General features: G+C 38.1%; 1 protein-coding gene across 1 annotated transcript; it reads right to left on the bottom strand.

Moving 5' to 3' along the window:
* Window positions 1-4,381: 4,381 nt before the first annotated feature.
* On the bottom strand, window positions 4,382-22,687 carry PSKH2 (protein serine kinase H2). The gene is made up of 3 exons (XM_042924375.1): window positions 22,503-22,687; window positions 17,480-18,146; window positions 4,382-4,687 (listed from the first exon to the last, which is right to left on the bottom strand). The coding sequence occupies exons 1-3, from the start codon at window positions 22,685-22,687 to the stop codon at window positions 4,382-4,384; spliced, it is 1,158 nt and encodes a 385-aa protein (XP_042780309.1).
* Window positions 22,688-24,672: the final 1,985 nt, after the last annotated feature.

A 24,672-nucleotide genomic window follows, 5' to 3' on the forward strand; every position in this document is an offset into this window, starting at 1 on the left:
ATTTATTTTGAGAGAGAGAGAGCGGGGGAGGGGCAGAGAGAGAGGGAGAGAGAGAGAATCCCAAGCAGGCTCTCCACTATCAGCACAGAGCCCAACACGGGGTTCAATCTCACCAACACTGAGATCATGACCTGAGCCAAAATCAAGAGTCGGGTGCTCGGGGTGCCTGGGTGGCTCAGTCAGCTGAGCATCTGAGTTTGGTTCAGGTCATGATGTTGCAATTCATGAATGGGAGCCCCACGTCCATGAATTGTAGCTGCATGCTGACAGAGCCTGGGGCCTGCTTTGGATTCTGTGTCTCCTTCTCTCTCTCTCTCTATGCCTCCCTCACTCACACTCTGTCTCCCTCTCTCTCTCTCAAAAATAAAGAAACATTAAAAAAAAATTTTTTTAAAGAGTCGGACGCTCAACCAACTGAGGCACCCAGGTGCCCATGTTTTTTTTTTTTTTGTTTCTTTGTTTGTTTTTTTAAACTATAGATTCAAAGAGAATACATCAGTTTTAAAACTTTTAAGGTAGAAATAGATATAAAATGAAAAACCTTTCCCTCCCACCATGGACTTCCTATTCTTTTCTTTCCCCTCAGATAATCACTATCTCTATCAAATTCTTTTATTTATTTTTTTTTTAATTTTTTTTAACGTTTATTTATTTTTGAGACGGAGAGAGACAGAGCATGAACGGGGGAGGGTCAGAGAGAGGGAGACACAGAATTGGAAGCAGGCTCCAGGCTCTGAGCTGTCAGCACAGAGCCCGACGCGGGGCTCGAAGTCACGGACCGAGAGATCATGACCTGAGCCGAAGTCGAAGTCACGGACCGCGAGATCATGACCTGAGCCGAAGTCGGACGCTCAACTGACTGAGCCACCCAGGCGCCCCATCTCTATCAAATTCTTACAAGTCTTCAAGCTTCTGAATAGATTTTTCACACGAATAAGACCATACTAGAACACAATAGCATATCATATACAAAAGACACAGACCTGCCATGTCATTTTTGATGTGAAGTAGCAGCTTGCTTAAATGCAACATGTTTTATTTGAGTTCCTTCTTGATGGACATTTATTTGTGATTCCTGTTTATACAAATAGCAATGTTTTCTATGCTTTTGCACACATGTCTTTGCATACTTTGGCAAGAATATGGGTAGGACAAATTTCGAGAAATGCTGCTATTAGGCCAAAGGATCAATGAATTTTTAATTTGAATAGGTGTCACTGCCACACTGTTCCCTTACCAGGTAGAACCAGATTGAACTCCTCAGTGGAGCATACAGTATCTGCTTTCCTGTCACCTTTCACCAAATGTATTATCCAGGTTTTAAAATGCATTAGTCTGATAGATGAAAAATTATTATCTCTTTGTTGTTTTAATTTTCTTCTTTTTAATTAGTGAAATTGAGCATTTTTCACATACTTATTAGCCATTTGTAATTTTGTAAACTACCTGCCAAAATAATTGCCCATTTTCCTATGTTTTTAATGACTCTGTAAGTTCTTTCTATAGAAAAGGAACTAATCCATTGTTTGCCATATGTGATGCAACATTACAATTTATAGTGAAAATACTTCTGGCACTAATTGTATATTCATATTTATATCTCACATTCAATTGCTGCACTTATGAAACCTAAAAAAGAAAAATAAAACAAAAAACTAACACTGATTTTATAATTAAAGGAAATGTCACTCTAGCATTTTATTATTGTACTTCATTAAACAAATTAAATGATGTCAAACGATGAATCATTATTTACTATATCCATTCATACAAGTGTCCTACAGATATACTTAAAAGTAATATTTCAGTCTTTGTATAACTTTACAAAAATTTACTGTACTAAGGATCAGACCATATGTGCCTTTCTTAGAGAACTGAGTTTTAGAGCCCGATTCTTTTAATATGCTATTTATAAATATTCCATGGTCGTTAGGGCCATCAAGATATTTAATTAAATGATTCTAAAAGAGGGGCATCTGGGTGGCTCAGATGGTTAATAGTCCAATTTTTTTAAAATTTTTTTTTAACGTCTATTTATTTTTGAGACAGAGAGAGACAGAGCATGAACGGGGGAGGGTCAGAGAGAGAGAGGGAGACACAGAATCTGAAACAGGCTCCAGGTTCTGAGCTGTCAGCACAGAGCCCCACGCGGGGCTTGAACTCAGGAACCGCGGGATCATGACCTGAGCCGAAGTCAGACGCTTAACCGACTGAGCCACCTAGGTGCCCCAGTAGTCCAATTTTTTATCTCAGCTCAGGTCTTGATCTCAGGGTCGTGAATTCAAGTCCTACGTTGGACTCCAACGTAGGCTGGACATGAAGCCTACTTAAAATTAAAAATGATTCTGGAAGAAACCTGTGCTAACCAGAAAGAGTTGACAGAAGAATGAAGCAAGATGATCACACCCAGCTTTGTGAGCTCTGGTGGGTGATAAATGCTAACACTAGAGGAAAATCACTACTGTTCGATTCTGCAAAATTCCCATATTCCAGTGAACAATGCCCAAATTAAACTGTGAGTCTCTTATGGATAGAAAATGTACCTTTAGAGTCTTTTTAAAAAAATGTTTTATTGTCATGAAACTTACCTTCTAACAAAACTTAGGTGTGCAATACATCATCATTGACTCTGAGTACAAGGCTGTATGGCAGATCTTTAGAGCTTATTCAACTAGCTTGATGAAAACGTTATGCTTGTTAACTAGTAACTCCCCATTTCCTCTTCCCTCAGCCCCTGGCAACCACCATTCCACCCTTTGATTCTGAGTTTGACTATTTTAGATACCTCATATTAAGTAGAATCACATGGTGTTTGTCTTTCTGTGACTGGCTTATTAACCTTAGCATAATACCCTCCAGTTGATCCATGCTGTCATATATGGAAAAATTTCCTTATTTTTTAAGGCTGAGGAGTATTCTGTCGCATGTAGATGCCCCATATTCTTGATTCATCTGTCAGTAGACAGTTATCATATTTGCACATATTGGCTTTTGTGAATAGTGCTGCCATAAACATAGCCTTGCTAATATCTCTTCCAAATCAGGATTTAAATTCTTTTGGACAAATACTCAGAAGTGGGATTTCTAGATCATGTGGTATTCCTATCTTTAATTTTTTGCTTTTTTGAATATGCTACATATTGTCTTCCACAGTGGCTGCACCATTTTGTACTCCCACTCACAGTGGACAAGTGTTCCCTTTTACCCATCTTCTCGCCAACATTTGTTGTCTTGTTTTTTTTGATAATAGCCACCCTGATAGGTGCAAAACAAAATCTCATTATGGTTTTGATTTGCATTTCCCTGATGTTTAGTGATGTTGAGCATCTTTTCCTGTACCTGTTGACCGTTTGATCTCTTCTTTGGAAAAATTTTTGTTCAAGTCCTTAGTACATTTTTTAAATTGGGTTATTAGGGGGCTTTTTACTAATGAGTCTTAGGAGTTTTGTTTTATATTTTGAAGATTAACTTCTTATCAGATATGTGGTTTACAAATATTTTCTCCCATAGCATAGATTGCCTTTTGGTTTTGTTAATTGTTTCCTTTGCTGTGCAGAAGAATTCTAGTTTGAGATAAGTTTTACTGTTTTGTTTTCGGTTTTGTTGCCAACCAAGTTTCTTTATATGCCCCCAAATTAACAATTTCCATTAATATTTGCAGATTAATATGAACTTACCAGATGTTTGTAATTGTTTTGAGTTTTACCTAATGGTTATTAACACCATACAATAGTCTTAAATATAAATCAGTAATTTCAGTATAAATATACTTATTCCCCATTTCTAACTATGCCTGCTATGTCTCTGATTCATCATTTCTTCACCTACATATCCCTTATTCCTATTATCTCACATTTTATTTAATCCATCGATGCTTGAGGGATTTTCTTCATCTATTTCTTTTTAAGTTGTTATTTATTTATTTTGAAAGACAGAGAGAGAGCAAGGGAGAGTCAGAGCGAGAGGGACAGAGAGAATCCCAAGTAGGCTCCATGCTGTCAGCACAGAGGCCTCAAACTTACAAACTGTGAGATCATGACTTGAGCCAAAATCAAGAGTCAGATGGTCAACCGATGAGTCACCTGGGCTTCCCTTCTTCATCTATTTCCAATTATATAAATACATTTAGTATTTATTATACTACTTATCTTTTACAGAAGTATATTTTGGGGAATAAATGTAGACAAAGAAAAAAATTACAGACCAAAAAATGTTTAAAGCGAAGGTCAACATTACCCAACAATAACCATTTGCTCCCATTCCTGTGGAGCATTTTTAGGTGCTTTAATCATGATGAAATGGTCCATATTAACCTAATGCATTTAATGAAGTTAATAGATCTGCCTTAAAGTTGTTTAAAGTCATTTTGAAAGTTATCTGCTTACAAAAGTGCAGACAGTGATGATTCTTTGACCTTTAAGTTTCTCATGCTCCACATCTGCTTTGATTTGTGATAAGACTGTGACTTAGAAGACTGTGCAGACTCAGGACTCTGAGAGTGGGGAGACGCCTTCCGCATGAGGTTCCTGGATATGACCCTCTGAAGATTCTTCATGGAACACCCTGCAGCCCTGGTGATCACCCAGGGGTGATCCAGGGCCTGCCCGGCAGACATGCGCTGACTAGCCTCCAAAATAAGTAGTTTGTCTATAAAGTCCTTCGCCAAGTGGGAAATATTTGGCCAAGGCTAGAAAGGAAAAAGAAATAAAATAGAATTAAATAACTAAAATAAAAACACACAAACACACATAGAGAATAATCTTCTTAATGACATAAATCAACGCATATCAAATCCAAAAGACTTTTTCAAATAAGCAAATTAAATACTATATTGTTAAATATATAGTGAACCTGAAAATCCACTTTTGAGAAAGGCAAAATAAAAAAAAATCTATTTGGCAAAAGGAAAAAACAAACACAAATTCTGTTCCAAACTTTCTGTTCAGTGAATGAGAATTCCTTTCTAGAAATCTGTCCAGCGTGCTGCAATTAGCAATGTGAGTTTCCACATCACATTTATGTAAGCTGGACAAGGAAGAGCAGCTGTTGTACATGAAGTACACCAGTATCGAGTTAGTATTTCCCACATTCTGGTCATCTCGTAGAGTCCCCATGACTCCAAGAATGAGCCAGAGTGGGAAGTGGGATGGATTGAGAAATCATCAACTTTTCTCTCCCTTTGAAAACTTATTCCACACTTAGGATGCTTTCATCTCCACAGCCTCGAGAGAGAAGGAGAACAAAGAAGGCACTTCAGTGAAGACTCTGGCTGCACTGCATTTCCTCAACACACACAGGGCCCTCACTGTTCCAGTCAGCTGGCTCCAAGTGGGATCCAGCATGTAGCAGAGATATGGCAGGGTGCAGTATGTACAACCAGCTATTTGATGGTTCAGGGATTTATTCTGGCAAAATTACAGCTTTGGCACACACTTTAAATAGAATAGCAGCAATTCATAGTGACTTCTGGGAGGGTAAAGAGAGCTGTTGCTTTACATGTGTTTTCTGCATTACCTACCAATACATAGCATATATCTAGGAAAAAACTATAGTTTTGTATCCCTTGTCATCTACAAAGGAGAAACATTGAGAAAATTGCCAGTACATTTGCTGTATCTTTAGCAGCAATTTCTGATTGACATGTATTTTTAAAAAATTGTATCTCCTGGGGCGCCTCGGTGGCTCACTGACTCTTAATCGCCTGACTCTTGACCTTGGCTCAGGTCATGATCTCACGGTTCGTGAAATCCAGCCCCGCACTGGGCTCTGCACTTACAGTGGGGAGCCTGCTTAGGATTCTCGCTCTTCCTCTCTCTCTGCTCCTCCCCAGCTTGTGCATGCACATGCGCACGAGCTCGCTCTCACTCTCTCTCTCTCTCTCTCAAAATAGATTTTAAAAAATTATCTCCCAAGAAAGACAAGGAAATCCTTACAACCTATTGTCTTTGTCCTCATGTAAGGAAAAATCAGAATCTAATCAGATATCACAGTCTCCAATCTCTTAACACTCTATTAACCTAGAATTTGAATCAAAAGCAACCAGTAGGGGAGCCTGGGTGGCTCAGTTGGTTAAGCGTCTGACTTCAGCTCAGGTCATGATCTCGCCTTCAGTGAGTTCGGCCCCCGCGTTGGGCTCGGTGCTGACAGCTCAGAGCCTGAAGCCTGCTTCAGATTCTGTATCTCCCTCTCTGCCCCTCTCCCACTCGCACTCTGTCTCTCTGTCTCTGAAAAATGAATAAACCTTAAAAAAAATTATAAAAAAAAAGAAACCAGTAAAAAGGAATTGCTCTTTTTTTTCCTTCAGTTTACTTAGGTAAATGAGATGCAAAAGATATTTATGCCCAAAATAAAATGCATGAAATAAATGAATACATTTGCCAAATACTCAAACACAGGAAAAATAAAATGTAAACACTGCATGTCTAGACAAAGTGCGTCAGGGGCTGACACTCATCCTCTGCTTTGGCTAGACATCTATTTGGCTCTGGATCCAGACACATTTATCTAGGCTCAAGGTTAAATTAGATGTCTCCAATGGAACATTATAAGACAAGCAACTGAATCTTTCTGGAAAATGTAAAATACGGGTAGTGAGATTTATGGAGAGCTCATTAAGATGACCTCAAATGAATATACACTTAAAATGCAGTTGCAGAAAATAAGGTAACATGGAAAAAAAGTTCTTCAGCCAAAGTACATTATTCAAACACGGGCTATAAACTACAGGACTCCTGAGCCATAAAGAACAACTGGAGAGTACCTAGGAGTGAATTACGTATTACACATTAGAAAATGACAGGTATAGAAAAAATGTCAGAACTATTTTATTTTTATCTTTTTAATATAAAATTTATTGTTGTCTCTGTTGTATAAAGTATAAAATAAATACATATATATATATATTTATATTATATAAATGAATAAGAACTGAGTGTGCATGCTCACATTTCTTTAACGAATAGTGTGATCTGACCAAAAATGATTTAGAGGGGCACCTGACTGGCTCAGTCAGTAGAGCAAGGAACTCTTGACCTTCGAGCCCCACACTGGACATAGAGATGACTTTTTAAAAATAAAGATTTGGAGACCACACATTGAACCACATTCATATCCTGGACGAACTCTCAATGCAATCATTGTGTCCCTTCACCAGCCTGGACAGCCACTTTGCCATTTCCACTCTTTGCCTTGAAAATTCTTCTGTTCGGCTCTTCTCAGCAGTCTCAAGGAGACACTGTCATCAGTCAGCCTGTTAACCCATCTCAATATGGAAAAAGCCTGGGATTGAGGTAAGTGGGTCTGGACTAGACAGGCTATCTGGCCCTCTATAGCTCTAAACAAAGGATCTCAGTCTTCTCATAAAAAAAATGGGGATCATCATATCTCTTTCATAAGAGTGCCATTCGAACCAAATTAGATCAAATATGTGAAAAATGGTTTTCAAAATATAAAATGTCATATATATTTGTTGTTCTTGTTCTTGTTCTTGTTACTATTAAACCACAATGTAACTCCTTCCTCAGCTCTTTTGTGGACATATCCACTGACTATATTCAGAGAACTGGAAGATGAAAATTATCTAAAACTTCTCATACCGGTTCCACTTACTATTATCATGATGAATGTGTGTCCTGAAAACACTGTTCTGTGTTAAGAGGTAATGAGCCAAATACAAAGAAAGGTAACAAGACATCCAGATGGTTAACAGACACATGAAAAGATGCTCAACATCACTCATCATCAGGGAAATGCAAATCAAAACTGTAATGAGATATCACTTCACACCTGTCAGAATGGCTAAAATGAACAACATAGGAAACAACAGATATTAGCAAGGATACAAAGAGGCATCCTCTTTCACTGTTGGTGGGAATGCAAACTGGTGCAGCCACTCTGGAAAAGAGCATGGAAAACCCAAATGTTTAAAGTAGAACTACCCTCTGATCCAGCAATTGCACTACTAGGTACTTACCCAAAAGATACAAAAATACAGATCCAAAGGGATACATGCACCCTAATGTTTATAGCAGCATTATCAACAATAGCCAAATATGGAAACAGCCCAAATGTATATCCACTGATGAATGGATTAAGAAGTTGTGGTATATCTATACAATGGAATAAAGCTTAACCAAAAAAAATAATGAAATCTTGCCATTTGCAATGACATGGATGGAGCTAGAGTGTATTATGCTAAGTGAAATAAGTCAGTCAAAGAAAGACAAATACCATATGATTTTACTCATATGTGGAATTTAAGAAATGAAACAGATGAACACAGTGGGGGAAGAGAGAGGCAAACCATAAAACAGACTCTTAACTATAGAGAAACACTAAGGGTTGCTGGGGGTGGGAGGATGGGTTAAATAGGTGATGGGTATTAAGGAGGGCACTTGTTGGGATGAGCACTGGGTGTTATATGTAGGTGATGAATCACTACATTCTACTCCTGAAACCAATATTACTCTATGTGTTAACTAACTAGAATTTAAATAAAAACTTGAAACTACAAAAAAGAAAATGGTAGCACTTTGTTTTATCCCAAGGTCATTCAATTAATTTAGTTACAAATTAATTGTAAAATTTGTGAGCAATTCAGTCTTTTTTTTCCCCTTTGTTCTTTCTTCCTTTCCTTATCTGGTTCTTTGCCTATTTGTCCTCTTGAATAGAAATTGGCAGAACTGTGTAAATCAACACTAACAAAAAGAAGGTATAAAACCAAAATTTAATACTAACAATTGCACTACTTACTCACTTTGGAAGAATAAAGGGAATTTAGAGAGATGGTAGCTTATAATCTATTGATGTCTTGATTCTTTCACCTTTAAATAGAGAAGTAAGGAATGACTTTAGTTTTGTGCTTTCCAATTTCTTGATGAATAATTACTCCTAATGTGGTTCCTTTGCAGAAATGCCCATAGAGAATCACTAGTAAAAGTCATCATTAAGAAGCTAGACCCTACAAACATACACACACACACACAAACACACACATAATATATGCAGTTCCTAAAATTCTAGATTCAACATCTTAAATTTTAAGGATTGTAACTGATGCTAAAATTTGATAAATATAGAGCTTACTGAAACAGGGTAATAACTATTCACAGATTTAATTACAGAGTTTTTAGAAAACTATAAATATCTATTTTTAAGTAGATAGATAAGTTGCCATTCAAATCTTTGAGCTAAGAGCACTCAACAGCAGCAGGTTTTAGAGGCACCTGGCTGGCTCAGTCAGAAGAACATGCAACTTTTCATCTCAGGGTTGTAAGTTCAAGTCCTACACTGGGTATAGAGATTACTAAAAAAAAATAAAAACTTAAAAAAAAAATTTTAATAGTTTTTATTGGAAACGTCTACTTATGACAATTCTCTGACTAGTATTTCTCTTCCTTTGAACTTTAGTGTATGGCCTTGGTAGGATTTCATTTACGCTCTACAATTAAATTTTATGTAAATGTGTCCAAAAGTAGCAATGAACTCTCCATGACCTTATTAGTTGTAGACCGGTAAAATCACTCTTCCTCAGCTCAGCAAGCAGGAGATTTTGTACATCATCCTTATGCTATAAATATTTAAAATTAAAACATTTTTCCTCTCAATCTACAAAGCAGACTTTAAATTGTGTTCTATCTTTGCCAAAACTAAAACTGCTCAGAGACAAAGCTAATTATGTCAGAATGCTTTAGCTATTAGGGAATTTGTAAACCCTGGAAAAAGTCAAAAGATATACCCAAGTTTATTACAGGAAGCATCTAATAAAAAATAAAAGTGGAGAAAGAGCCAATCAATCTTACACCAGGCTCATAAAGAGAATATTTTTGTGAGTTAAGGGGTTCTTGACATGAGACAAGTCATGCTTCTGGTTCTTCTTATAAGGAAAACACTGAAATTTAAAGAGGATTGAATAAAGCCTAATTTGTTTGAGCACTTATCACATTTCAAAGCACTCAAGGACATAAGAGTGACGAAAAATTGAATTGGCCTTTGAACTCTGAGTCAATGGTTGACTTATTCTTCCACATATAATATATATTTAGAACTAGTTCCTATTGTAAACCTCATAAACCAGAACATAAACAATATAACTATAACATTAAAACCAAGTATTTCTAAGTTTCAGAAGCTTTATGTAAATAGTTATTTTCTCCTCAACTCAATGAATTCCGCTGATGATATCAAGGTCAAGAAGTGCAACATAATCAAAGAAACAGATAACTACTTTCCATTCTAATCACTATCCCTTATACCAAAGGTAACAACTACACAGTCAAAAAGGTAATGCACATGGTTTTGATTCCAAGAAACACTCACTGTGATTGAGTTTCTTTTTTTAATGTTTATTTATTTTTGAGAGAGAGAGAGAGAAGGAGAGGGAGATAACAAGTGGGGGGAGGGGCAGAGAGGGAGACACAAAATCTGAAGCAGTCTCCATGCTCAGCTGTTAGCACAGAGCCTGACATGGGGCTTGAATCCACAAGCCCTGAGATCATGACCTGAGCCAAAGTCAGACGCCCAACCAACTGAGCCACCTAGGTATCCCTCACTGTGATTGAGTTTAAGGGAAGAATATATATACCTGTCCAATTTAAGTCAAAGAAGAGATGAAGAAAGTGATAAGTAGAAAATGAAGTACATTACGATAGGTTTTACAACTATTGAAAGTATTTTCCATAAAACTACTTTTAAAGTAAAAATGTCATCTAAAAAGTTGAACACATTTTTGTGAACATAAGTTTTTAAGAACTAAACCACAGGAATGGGAACCAAATTACAGGAATTATGACCTAACTGAACTGTGGTTCATTTCATCATTGAAATTCTAGTCATGAGGGAAAGAGAATGAAAAGGAATTAAAGAGCCAAATCTTTTGCTCTCCTTTCACTTTTTCCTACTTAATAACCTGCATGGAAAAGAAATATAGCAAAGAAAAAATAAGAGAAATAAATGGAGATGAGGATATAGAAAGAAAATTGGGGTCATGGCTGGTGACCAAAATCCATCAGATATGTTACCTCTCAGGGAGTGCATCAGTAAACTTTTTCCCTACCAGTATGGCAATCATAGGTGAATCTAAGTATACAGGGACCATTTTTTATCACTATCCATGTGGGATTTTTTTTAACATGTTTTTAATACCAATGTTTATCTTTGTCAGATGGCTAACTAACATGGTTGTAAGACTCATTTTATTATCAACTTATTTCACACCAAAAAAGACTGCTGTAATATAGTTATAATATAATTACACAATAATATATGATTCCCAACTCATTGGCAAGAATGTGTAATTTACCATTAGCATTAAAATGTTAACACCACAGTTCTCTCACTCTTCCATTTAAAAAATGAAATGGTGTACTTGGTAAGTACAGTGTGCACTGTAAGATATATATGTAACTAGTAGCTTATTTAAGCAAAATTCAAACTTGTAGTCCCTCTGTTTTCCATATTAATAGTAATAGTAACAGAAATAGCTAACACAAATATAGCACTATGTACTAATATGTTAAACTATTCCAACCACTTGACATCTTTTAGCTCATCTGATCTTCACAACCACCTTGTTAGGTAAACACTATCATTATTACTGTTTTACAAATTAGGAAACTGAGATACAGAGAAATGAAGAAATATGCCCTAGGTTACATGCTTAGTAAATGGCAGAGCTGGGAGTAGAACCAGGCAGGATTGTTCTGGAGTGTGTCCTTAACCACTACACTACACTGCCTTACAAAATACCCACATAAATATACATTCACCTGCACACAAATGCTCTAAGATTCTTATTTTTTACTATACAACATACTCCTTTTTATGTCCTTTTGTATATGTTGTTCTGTCTACTTGGAACATACGAGTCTCCCTTTCAGAAACTCCTACCCTTCCTCTAAGACACAGCACACATGTCCTCTCCTTTGTGAAATCTGACCCAAATATCCTAAGTAGTAAGAGGCTGTCTTCCCTTCTTCCATGAACTCTGAGCCTTTGCTCCTACATGTATCAGAGCACTTAAATTTGAAGAGATACAAAAGAATACTTGGTCTCTCAAACAAGATCACCTGATTTCAAAGAGCAGGGTCACGGAGTATTTTCATATGGGTATTCCCAGAGCTGAGGATGATTCCCTAGCCCGAGGAAGGCTTGACAAGGAGGGTGGAGACCACACAAGGATGCTTTCCAACTATCTCTGGGAGAAATGGTGGGTGAGTCTTTTACTTACTATCTCCAGCATGAGCCCTGCCACCAAGCTGAAAGCCATCATGATGGTACTGGTAATAAAGTAGGTAAGTGAAGGCCTCCCTCACACAATAGATAAGAAGTTTTTTTTGTTTTTTGTTTTTTTTCTTTTTGACCTGTGCTGTGTTTTTCCAACCTGGTTGCTCCTTGAGCATTGCAGGAAGTGACTGGAAAGGAGAACTACCCCTACCCTGCAAAGCCCAGTGAGTAGAGTAAATGTACCCTTCCAAACCACACTAATGTTCCAAAATGAATCTAATGAATTCAGCAACTGAAGGTATTAGTTATCTAAAATCCACCTTGCTATAAATTAAAATTTGTATTTTATGTTCAATGCAGTTACAGTTGAGATGCATTTACTCATGTTGTTATAAATCAGAATCTCTTTATAATTTTTAAAAACGATTATTTTTTGTTAAATGTTTCTCTATACTTAACTCTTCATGATATTTTATTGGATATAAAGTGGAAAATATGGTAGAATCCCAGCCTTCAAAGAGCCAACAATGTCTTGGAAAGATGACATATAGATTAAATGTCAAAACAAAAGACATTTCTCATAATCCTAAACACTATTCAGAGAAGGGAAAGAATAACACAGGTGGAATGGTCATCAAAGTTTCATGAAAAGGAATATATTTCACACCAAAATCAAGAAGAATTAAACATTAATATCAGAGCTAGTTTTTTGCTTATACATGGGTGGAGTCAGAGTATACATCTGCCAAATATCTAGCAAAATATTTGCTATATATATATATATATATATATATATATATATATACATATTTTTTAAATTTTATTTTATTTATTTTGAGAGGGGGAAGACAGAGGGAGAGAGAGAATCCTAAGCACTATCAGTGCAGAGACTGATGCAAGGCTTGAACCCAAGAACCGTGACATCATGACCTGAGCCAAAATCAAGAGTTGGACACTTAACTAACTGAGCCATGTAGGCAACCTTGCTATATATATATTAAACACATCACTCCTCTTCATTATAAGAGATACAGCACTTAAATCTTTGGAAGTTTTGTCCTATTTATTGCACTTCTCCACCGGACTTCTAGAGAAAAGAAATGATTCACACTATGTGTCATAAATGGAATTTTAGTTATAGACAAAGGGACTTTAAAAAACAACACACATTTATTATCTTACAGTTCTGCAGGTTAACATGGGTTTTACAAGCTAAAATGGTCAGCAAAGCTGCGTTCCTTCTAGAGGTTTCAGGAGAGAATTCTTTCCTTGCCTTTTTCGGTTTCCAGAGACTGTCCATATTCCTTGGTTCATGACCCCTTCCTCAATTTCCAAAGCACATCACTCCAATCTATGTTCCTTTCATCAAATCTCTTCCATCTTTGACCATCCTGCCTTCCTACTGTAAGGACCCTGGTGATCACATTGGGTTCACCGAGATAATCCAGGATAATATCCCCATCTCAAGATTTTTAATTTAGTCACATCTGCAAATTCTCTTTTGCTGTGTAAGATTATACACCTACAGATTCTGGATATTAGAATAGGGACACCTTTGGAGGGCTATAATTCTGTCTACCATACCTATTCTTCCAGAATCAATGGTCACTCTGGTATTTAAATAAAATTGGTGCATTTAGAAATTACTAGGTTTGTTGTAAGTGGTAGGTATACAATGATATGATGACAGAGAAAATGTGAGGATATGCCTTTCTATGTCTATCAACATGTGTTTCCTAGATGTCATGGACTGAATGTTTGTGTTTCTCCAAAATTCATGTGTTGAAGCCCTAGCCTCTTGTATCACTGTATTTAGAGACGAGGTCTCCAAGGAAGTAATTAAATGAGGTCATAAGGGTGGGGCCCTGATCTGATAGGATTAGTGACCTTTTAAGAAGAGACACCGCAGAGTTGCCCCCCCTCCCTCTCCCTATCCCCATCTCTCTCTCTCCACACACACAAAGAGGTCATGTGAGTACACCATGAGATGGCAGCTGCTTACAAGCCAAGAGAAGAGGCTTCATAATGAAACCTACCTTGTTGGAAACTTGGTCTTGAACTTCTCAGCTCCTAGAGCTGTGAGAAATAAGTTTCTATTGTTTAAGCCATCTAGTCTGTGGTATTTTGTTATAGCAGATTGAGATGACTAAGACACTTGGTAATATTGTAAGAAAATGTTAATATGATGGACATGGGTGCCTCACAAACACGGAAAAGAAAACCAAGGGAATATAAATCCAGTAACATTTTGCAAGCAGCCACAATCTTACTCTCTGTTATATGTTATCTGGGGAAACCAACAGGTATTTCCTCAAGATAGAGCGTGCACCATGGAGATAATGTCAGTGCTCCAAACAGAGCTTGAGCCCCTCTTTTCTGTATGTACCCACACCCCCTTCCTTTGGAGTGCTTTGCTTCTTTTGTTTTTAATGTTTACTTATTTTTGAGAAAAAGAAAGAGTGTGAGTGGGGGAAGGGCAGAGAGAGAGGGAGTCACAGAATCTGAAGCAGGCTCCAGGCTCTGAGCTGTCAGCACAGAGCCCAACGAGGGGCCTGAACTCACAAACGGTGAGATCATGACCTGAGCCGAAGTTGGATGCTTAACCGACTGAGCCACCCAAGTACCCCTGGAGTGCTTTGCTTCTAAAACCCGATATCTTGCTTTTTTCAGTGACCACCCTGGGGCACTTGGAGCTACTTGCCTTTGATCCCCAGAGAATATAAAAATTTACCACCAGCTCCCCACCACCATCACCCCCATTGACTAGCAGAGAGGGGTAGATGTGAAAGCCCAACTCTCCTACCTCAGGTTGAAAGAATGCTGAAGAATTCTTCCCTGCAAAATGAGGCTGACCTTTATGGCCTTGGCCTCTTCACCTTCCTTGTCCTGATTTCCAGACTCCCTTACCTATCTCCTGGGAGTCTACCCTTAACAAGTCACTTGAACCTGAATCTTCTTCTCGGGTTTCTTGGCCTTTAGGGGAACCCAACCCTAGAAACCCTCTGAATTAAACCTGATAAAAGGAGTTCTTAAAGAATATTTGCTTATTATTCTCACACATTAAAAAAGCAACAGTGATATCTAGTCCGAACATGGCCTAATAAACCACACTCCCAATAGTCATACTGTGTGCAGTCTCCCTCCACATTGAATCTGGGTTAGCCTAAGGCCCACAGAACTCACAATAGAATGAGGCAGAAGTAATGCGGTGCCATTTCCAAGCTCAGCCTTCAAGAGGACTGGCAATTTCCACTGTCTCCCTCTTGAATACTCCTTTTTGGAAAGCCTAAACTAACCTGTAAAAAGTCTGACTATTCTGCTGGAGAGACTCCATGGAGAATGACCCCAAGAAGAGAAGGCTCTACGAAGCATAGAGAGTGGAGGGGGGAATAAGGGTTCCGGTGACCTAGATGACCCCAGATTTCCAGCCATCCCCATCAAGATGTCAGACATTAGAAGAACCATCCTAGATATAACGTCGCAGTCAGGCCACGATGACGGCAACTCCACCCAACAGCACATAGAACAGAAGAGTCACGGAGCCATAGCCAAAACAGAAAGACATATTCTTTATAAACAAAAGAACAACAGAAACACAAAGATATTCAAATTATAAAGAAAAAAACCAAAATGATCCATAATCCCCAAACCAGGAAATGAGCTCTGTTAACATTTTACTGTATTTCTTTTAAGCCTTTTTCCTATGCATACATTTTCCCACATGATTGTGATTATACTCTATACATAGTTTGTATTTTGCATTTTTATTTTCACTTGGTAGTATACTGTGCACATTTTTCCAATATCTGTACAATTTTTAAGCATACATAATTTAGAAACTATCATACTCTATCATATGGATGTCTCATAATATGCAAACATTCTTTTAGGGTTTTTTTTTCCAATTATCCACTTTTGTAACTATAGCTCTGATGACCATCTTTATACTGAAACCTTTGCTGCATCCGGGATTATTTCCTTAGATTGTTAGAAGTGGAATTACTAGATCAAAATATATAAACTTTTAAAAGTTCCAGATGCATATTTTCAATCTACTTTCCAAGAAATCTGTAAAATTTTCCCTCCACCAGCAGCGAATGAGATGGTTGATCTCTTAATACTCTTAGCAATGAATCAAGTTGAAGGTTTTTTTTAATCTTTATTGATTTAAAAAAATTTTTTTAAAGACTTTGTTTTCATTTGCATTTATGGGATATTAGTGAGGGTGAACATTTTTCAAACTTTTAATAATCAATGGTACTGAACTGTGTGTGAATTCCCCCCATCCTTTCCTACCTTTCTATGTAAGTCTTAGTTCTCAAGTACCAATTTCGATGAGTTTTTTCCAATGCATACATCTACAGTAAGATATTAAAGCTCTGTCAAAGTACAGAAAATATTATATTTAAATTTCTTCTTTAGCTTTTGATTTTGTGCAAGATGTTATACATACAGATATTATACCTTAAGTAGATATAATCAAACTACCAATATTTTTCTTTATGAGACAAAGAACCCTTTCATACTTAAAAAGATAATGTATTTGGTCACTTGCTGAACATGAAATGAATTTCCCTTTTTGTCAGGCATCCTACACACAAACATTGACAACTTTCCTTCTCTACTCAAAACAATAAGAAGTGAACACTTTCGCGAACACTGGGAGCTCCAAGTTTAAACAATGGATAAATATTTTACATAAGCTGTAAGGCTAAACGTTTCACTGAGGAAACATTATATCACAAAAAAGGCTTGGATTATCTAGATTCAAGGCAGAGAATCTCTCACCAAACACCCAAGCATCATGCTGAGCTTCTGGTACACATTAGTCTACTCAGCTGATGGAAGAAAAACTACACACAAACTAACTTGTCTACTTAATTATTAATGTCATGTACTGACCACAGACAACTCAGTAATCGAGGCCCTTGCCACCTTCAGATCAATGGCTCTCATCCAGAGGTGGTTTTGCCCCAAAGGGGACATTTAACAATGCCTGGAGACAATTTTTGTTGTCACAATTTGGGGAAGGTGTTGAATCTAGTGTATTTACTAGATATTAGTATCTACCAGTAGTGTATAGAGGGTGGAGTGAAGTCCAAGGATGCTTCTAAATATTCTGCAATGCATAAGAAAGCCCCACTCCCATCCCCTACGCTACCCCCCTGTAAAGAATCATCCAGCTCTAAATGTTAATAGTGCTGAGGTTGAGAAATTGCACTAAGCTAAATTAATAAGAATTAAAATTATTTCTTACCTCTCCCGTATAATTATATTTGCCTTTCAGAATCTTCCTGTAAAGTCTTGTATGGTTTTCATCATCGAAAGGCAGGACTCCACTAAGTAAAACATAGGTGATTACACCAAGAGCCCACATGTCCACGGCACTAGTATAAGGTTTCCTTAGCAAAATCTCGGGGGCTATGTACTCTGGGGTCCCACAGAGTGTCCTCATTGTCCAGTCTCCACTTTTGTTCCCAGAGTGTGCCAAACCAAAATCTGTGATTAAAATTTTCGACTCGGCACCTGGGTGATAATATAAGAGATTTTCAGGCTTTAGATCCCTGTGGGTTATTCGCAATGCATGCAGATACCGGATGCCATCTGCAACCATCTGGAGAATTCTGACAGCGTCCTGCTCTGTGAAGGATCCCTGAGTAATGAGTCGGTCAAAGAGCTCTCCTCCCGTAGCCAACTCCATCACCATGTAAACTCGATCCTGAGCCTCAAAGATCTCCACGAGCTGAACAATATAACGGTGGCTAACCCGCCTCAGGATGGTGAGCTCTGATTCACATGCTTCTCGGCCTTCTCTCACTCTGGTTTCCATCACTTTTATTGCAAAAGGTTTCTTGGTGGTCTTCTGCTCCACCCTGAGAACCTTGCTGAAATTGCCTGTCCCAATAAGAGCCTTGATGTCATATCTATTGGGAAGAAAAGCCAAATCTGTTATCCTCTGAATTGATGATTCTTAAAATTATTTAAGTTGGTGCTTTGTATCATCTTTTTATCTATCTTTATATCCCCTCATCCAATTCCCTTGCTCATTACAGCTTAATCGTATTTATTACGTTTGAAGTCCTCTCCAGATTCTTCTTTGGAATGTAGGTAAGTGATATGAAAATAATTAGTTGGTGGAAAGAGAACTATTAAAACAACAGTCTTTATAACAACAGTTACCATTTATTTTACATTTATTGTGTGCAAGAAAATTTATTTTAAAAAAATCTTCTCACAATACTCTTATTGACTAATATGATACTATCCCCCTTTTATAGGTAAGAAAATTAAGAATAAAAAAAGTTAAGTAATTTCCCAAGGCCACACAGATTGTAGTTGAAATGGATGGGAATTAAATCTAACCCCTTCAAATGTATTTCACCAAAATTTCATTGAAGAACTTTAGGATCGCCTTCTACCATTTTCTTTCTTCCCCACAACACTTGTTTTTATTATTCTGCAACAACAACCACCAAACCAAGTGGAGGAAATAAAAAAAAGAAGCTTAGTCCTGTTTATAACTTCTCATAAGAGGGAGTAAATCATATCACAAGACAGGGTCTTCTTCAGGTTACTTGACCGTGAGCTCTCAGTCCGAGCGAGGCACATGCCCTATTTCATCCACAGTAGCGCTTTAATAGATAACCACTGATTAGGTAAATATGTCTGGTGGGGGTGGCGTTAGAACCAGTTTCCTCCCACCTGACCCTCAGCTCTTGCAATTTCTGCACTGGAAACAGAATTTTAACATGGGATATATGTTAATGTGTAAAGTATCTCTCAGAAAGGCCAGGAAGTCAGCTAGGATTTCAAAGGCTGGTGACCTTGAACTTGAATTATTTGTGTAAATGTCTATGTCCATCTAAGAGTTCTATCAAATTTAACTCTCAATTTAAGAAATGTTGATGGGGTACCTGAGTGGCTCAGTTGGTTAAGTGTCTGACTTCAGCTCAGGTCATGATCTCATGGTCTGTGAGTTTGAGCCCTGCATCGGGCTCTGTGCTGACAGCGCAGAGCCTGGAGCCTGCTTCGGATTCTGTGTTTCCCTCTCTCTCTACTCCTCCCCTGCCTGTGCTCGGTCTCTCAAAAATAAAACATTAAAAAAAAATTTTTTTTTAAAAGAAAGAAATGTTGAGAAAGTGCTAAACTTAGAATTATGATTTTACATCTGGAAAGAATATTAAAGAATGATTTAATCCAACCCCTCATTTTACAAATGAGAAAATTGAAGATCAGGCTAGCCAACTGGTTAAGTTCTAGAGTGAGGATGAGAACCCAGGTCGCCTTACTTGAATGTAATTTGGTGCTCTTCCACTTTATTAGAACTTCTCCCAGGAAAGGATGCCAGCAAATGGAAACGTGCCCTGGGAGTATGCAGGGAAAAGGTAATTCTTTAAGTTGCATACTCAATACCAGAGATTCAAATGCAAATCTCAATCTGTGCTTTAAATAGCCTTATTTCTTTTTGCTGAGTTTATTCTTCCAGTAATTTTCCCCCCACCTATCTGTTCCTTATATTCCTGTGCTTACTGAATAAAAATGGCATTTGGCTGTACCAGCTTACTGAAAACAGCTTTGTTCTATGCAGTGCATTTAATTTTCTGGCCAATTACTTTATCAAAACAGATAGCAATTTACTCATCTTAAACGGATTCTGTCACCTCTTCTCTTTCCAACTTTGCTTTTATATTCACATGCACTTTCAGGTTGATTTTGAAGATAATCACAGGCATTTCAAATTCTATTGCTTTGCAAACCAACCAAGTTTTACATTTACCTCTAATGTGGATGAAAGCACTTTGCAGATACTAATTTATCACTATGCCCTCAAAACTGCAGGCGAATTCATTTGCTCACGGAATTAATCATCAGCTATCAGACCAATTACCATCTCTGAGGAACTACACTCTTTTGCTTAAATAAAAGGAGCTTTATTCAATACTGTTAAGGGGCCTTCATCCCAAATATTTGAAAAACTGCTAGTAATTTGGCACTGAGGGAAACATAGGCTTTAAGCCAAAATGTAGAGTAGTGGAAATAAATGATTGCAGATTGAATAACCAATGTCCCATAACAAATTCCAGTAACTGCAGCCTTGCTTGTGAGCCCTTGATGGCATGGATGGTGACGATTTTTATGACTTGAGTGGCTAGATCTTATGCAGTGCCTGGCACAGAGGGAACAGCAATAAATGTTGAATGAAAGAATCGTTCACTGAATACCTATTATTTCCAAATTATTACATATACTTTGAAAACATTAACGATCAAATCAAGCATCGGAGAAGGCATTTATGAGCCCATTCCTTCCCTTCCACTCCTCCACTCTTACCCATCACCCAACAAAACAGCCTCAAAGTTAATTTTGTAGGTGGTGCAATTGTACATCAGCCTAGAAATTATAGAAATTGAAATTATTCCTGTAACTTCAGCTGCTACAAACTGGGGATCTTTTGAACATGTATTTAAAAAATGACACATGGAAACAATAGTAATATCACAACCTATTTGATAGAAATAATTGTAATGAACTCCCAAGAAGAAAGCGAATATCCTCAGATTTAAATTCTATCAGCTATATTCTGCAAGAGTTCTAAGTGGAATGACAAAGGAGAAGAAAGACAACTGTATTCTAGAGTCCGTTCTGCCTCTAACTTCTACAAGTCAGTTAATCTTCTGGGGCTCAACTCTCCATCAGGTAAAGAAGAGCCTTGAGTTAGTCGCTAGAGCCCTTACAGCTACAGCCCTTAGAGTGTCGTGACCCTCCACCTCTATGACCCCTTCACACCTACAGGACTAGGGACTACCCTGCCGATGGAGGTTATGAGAGCAGAAAAGCCACAATTCTCTGGCTACAGATGACCAGAGATACCATCTAACCAATTTGTCATGATAAGATCCCATGTCCATTCTGATTCAAGTTCAGTTGGATCAGCCAACTTTGTCTCTAAGCTTCGCAGCTACTGGACTCATCCACAAGGTACCTTTGTATTTGAAGTTGCCAAGTAGGCCAGGAAATGGCTCAGCATAGACTCTGTTCACAGCTCTGTGATGAAGTAAGCACAAAATTCTAGTGCCAGAAGTGTCCCTGAGAAGCCAATGGAGCCAGCCACCACTGTGTCCCGCCAAGCCCTGCAGAGTGGAAGAGGATTTCACGATTTTCTTTCTCTACATGTCCAACATGGTACTCACTGAGGAACTTTTTTCAGGCCAACCAACCCGCGATCCTTGCTCATTTCTTGCAGAGTCAGCTAGGTCCTATGTGTGCCATATGAAGACAAGAGTAAGTACTGCACCAATACCTAAATAAAAATTTGTGCCCTGCACTGTGCAGCATAATTTCCATATATTATTTTAATTATCCTCACAACACTCCTATGGAGTAGATACTATTATTATTCCCACTTTACAGAGGCAAAAACTGAGGGAGGAGAAAGGCTAAGGAACATTCTCAATTAGACATGCAAGAAGAGACAGGAGTGGATCTCGAGTCTGGCTGATTCAAAGACTTGTTTCTATCCTGTGAATTATAGGGTAGAATGTGGTAAAGATCCTTTTTCAGAATGTGGTAAAGATCCTTCGCAAACCAGGCCTGTCTGGACCCTGCCTCAGCATATCTGTGGCAAGGCACAGATGAGAATCCATCAGCCCTATAGGGGTTGAGAGGCCTTCCGCTTTCCCCGGCTCAGAGGCCTGGGACCCCTCCCTTTCCTCACTGCTGTTCCTCCTCCACTTTCAGTCTGGAATCTTCCACATCCTCTGCCCTCTCTGCTCAGAGGTGTCAAAGAAAATCTGTCCCTGACTCTTACTGAAACCAATGAAGAAGACTTTATTCCAGACTATTTCAAATGAAGTCAAAACTATTGCAGTAGGAGAGAGACTGACTTTAACTCTGTTTAAACAAAAGCCAAGAGAGTTTCAGCACTGAGAGAGCTAGTAGAGAGATAGTAGGGCACATTAGCTTGGTGGGGAAGGTGGTCAACATGAGTAGGCCATCCGTGCTAATTGGGGCTCTCGCAAGTTAGGCTCCCCCCTTCCCACAAAGACTGGGAGAAAGTGGCCCCATGATTACATTTCAAAGGGAATGACATTCCTTGAGAAAGACATTCCTGGGTTGTGGAAGACTTACATCTCAAAGGGGCAGAGAAAGAATTTAGTGACATCAGGGGCCTAGCAGCATGAAAGCAGCTGGTCTAAAGCCATCTTGATCCGTCTTTAGTCTACCTTCCTCCACCCAGCCCCAGGCCAGCCCCTTTGCCAGTGCTTAACCTGCCGCTTTACCTGGCAAGGACACGCGGATCGAACCTGGCGCGGAATCGGGCCACCTGCATCCTGCGAGCCGCCTCGGCCGCCGCCTCGGGCCCGGGTCCTACGCCTCTGGAGTTAGCGCAGCCTTCACCCTCCTGCTTGACCCGGGGCAGCAGGGGCGGCCCCGGGACCACCTTCGTGCTGACGCCGCAACCCATGCCCACCGCACTCCCGAGAGGGGCCTGGAGCACAAGGCGCCACCGCGCGTTTATCCGCAGACCAGCAGAGCAGAGGCGGGACAGAGCGACCCGCCCCCAGAGCCGACCTGGGAAGAAACCCCACTGTGGGTCTTTGTTGGGAAAATTACTTTCAGAAGGTCCCGCTGCCATTAGGTCGCCTTCATCGTCACTGACCACCTATCTGTGCGTGGAGTTTGACGTGGTAAAAGCAAAGTGGACGGACGAAAAGGCAGGAGCCTTAATTCTCTGGGACTCAGTTTTCTCACCTGTAAAGTGACGATGTGAACATAAAAAATTATATGAATCTATGAAACATATAATCTTTGTAAAGGACTTTGTCTCCAAGACTGAGCTCATATCCAGATGACATGAACATTAAATATATATACTTTGTGTATGTACTTTAAACTCTAAGAGCTTATAATATTTAAAGTATATAATAGTACTGTACTCTATGCATTAATTAAACACACTAGTCTGTTTCTGGTACGCCACTAACTCTCCTACAGCTGGAAAAGCCTCCCCTCTGGCTGATCCATCCGAAATAGAAACACTGGGAGCAAAACCAGATATCTAGAATGCAGTCCAACTCACTGTGCAACTACAAGAATAAAATGTATAAAAATAAGATTATATAATCCCTCTATATATTATGTAGAGATTGTGTAATCTTAATATATTAATTATATAATGTAATTATTATATTATTAATTATAATTATTATACAATATATAATCTTATATATGAATGCTATATATATGCATATATATATGTATATATATAGCATTATATATATATATAGCATTATATATAATATATATAGCATTATATATTATATATAGCATTATATATATAACATATATTATATATAGCATTATATATAGCATTATATATAACATATATTATATATATATGAATGCTACATATAATATATACATTATATATAGCATTATATATATAATATATATAGCATTATATATTATATATAGCATTATATATATAACATATATTATATATATATGAATGCTATATATAATCTTATATATGAACGCTCTTTGCATTCATAATTATCCATATATGTATGGATATGGATATTTTATATATTTGACAAATATTTCTTTTGATAAATGATATTTTATGTATGGATTTGATATCAGTATATTGATTATATATAATTCACATTGCTAAATGTGGTAAGTGGTAGGTAAGTGATGTGTGGGAAGTGAAATTCAGTCAAGACCAAGGAGTCAATATCAGGCACCTGTAGCAAGTTGTAGAACCAGAACTGGAGGCCTAGTCTCCAAACTTCCAGTCAGGTGCTCTTTCATTTGTGCCGTTGCCTTTATAATTTCATTTAATTTTTAGTTTGGTTTAACAGAATATCTGTGATGAGTCAATTAGTCATGGATTTGCCCAGATGAACTGTATTTTGAAGGAAAATTTGAAATATGACTTGGGGGTAGTTGAGAGAAAAATGAACCTATCCTATGGAGAGAGCTTAGCTACCAAATAATGAACTTTTCTTGATAAAAAACCCTCAGAATTCTCCAAATCCTAGGAAACAAAGAGATGCAGCAGTGAAGGCATCAGGCAGTCAGTTATGAGGAATTCCTTCTGTGTGTCTGGGTGCTCCGGGCTGCACTAACTGCAGAAAGTTCTGGTGTCCCGGCCATGGCTGGCTGCACAGCAGGAAGAGCTTTGTCAAGAGCCTTTCCCTAAACCTGAACCACATTCCTTGAAAATTGGCTAATACAGTCACTGATTTTAAAGCCTTGAAAAATGAAACAGCAATGGAAACTACTGATTAGTTCCTTTTTGGAAACCACCAACTATTAACTGGAAGTATTATTGGTCAAATAAATTCTGTGCCTGGAGAAAAAATTGAACTACTTAATGCATTCAAAACTTCTACTTTGAAGGCTTTCATCAAGATTTGAAATGTTGCAGTGCTAAACTCACATCAT

The sequence above is a fragment of the Panthera leo genome, chromosome F2 (genome assembly GCF_018350215.1).
Source record: "Panthera leo isolate Ple1 chromosome F2, P.leo_Ple1_pat1.1, whole genome shotgun sequence".
Taxonomy (NCBI): domain Eukaryota; kingdom Metazoa; phylum Chordata; class Mammalia; order Carnivora; family Felidae; genus Panthera; species Panthera leo.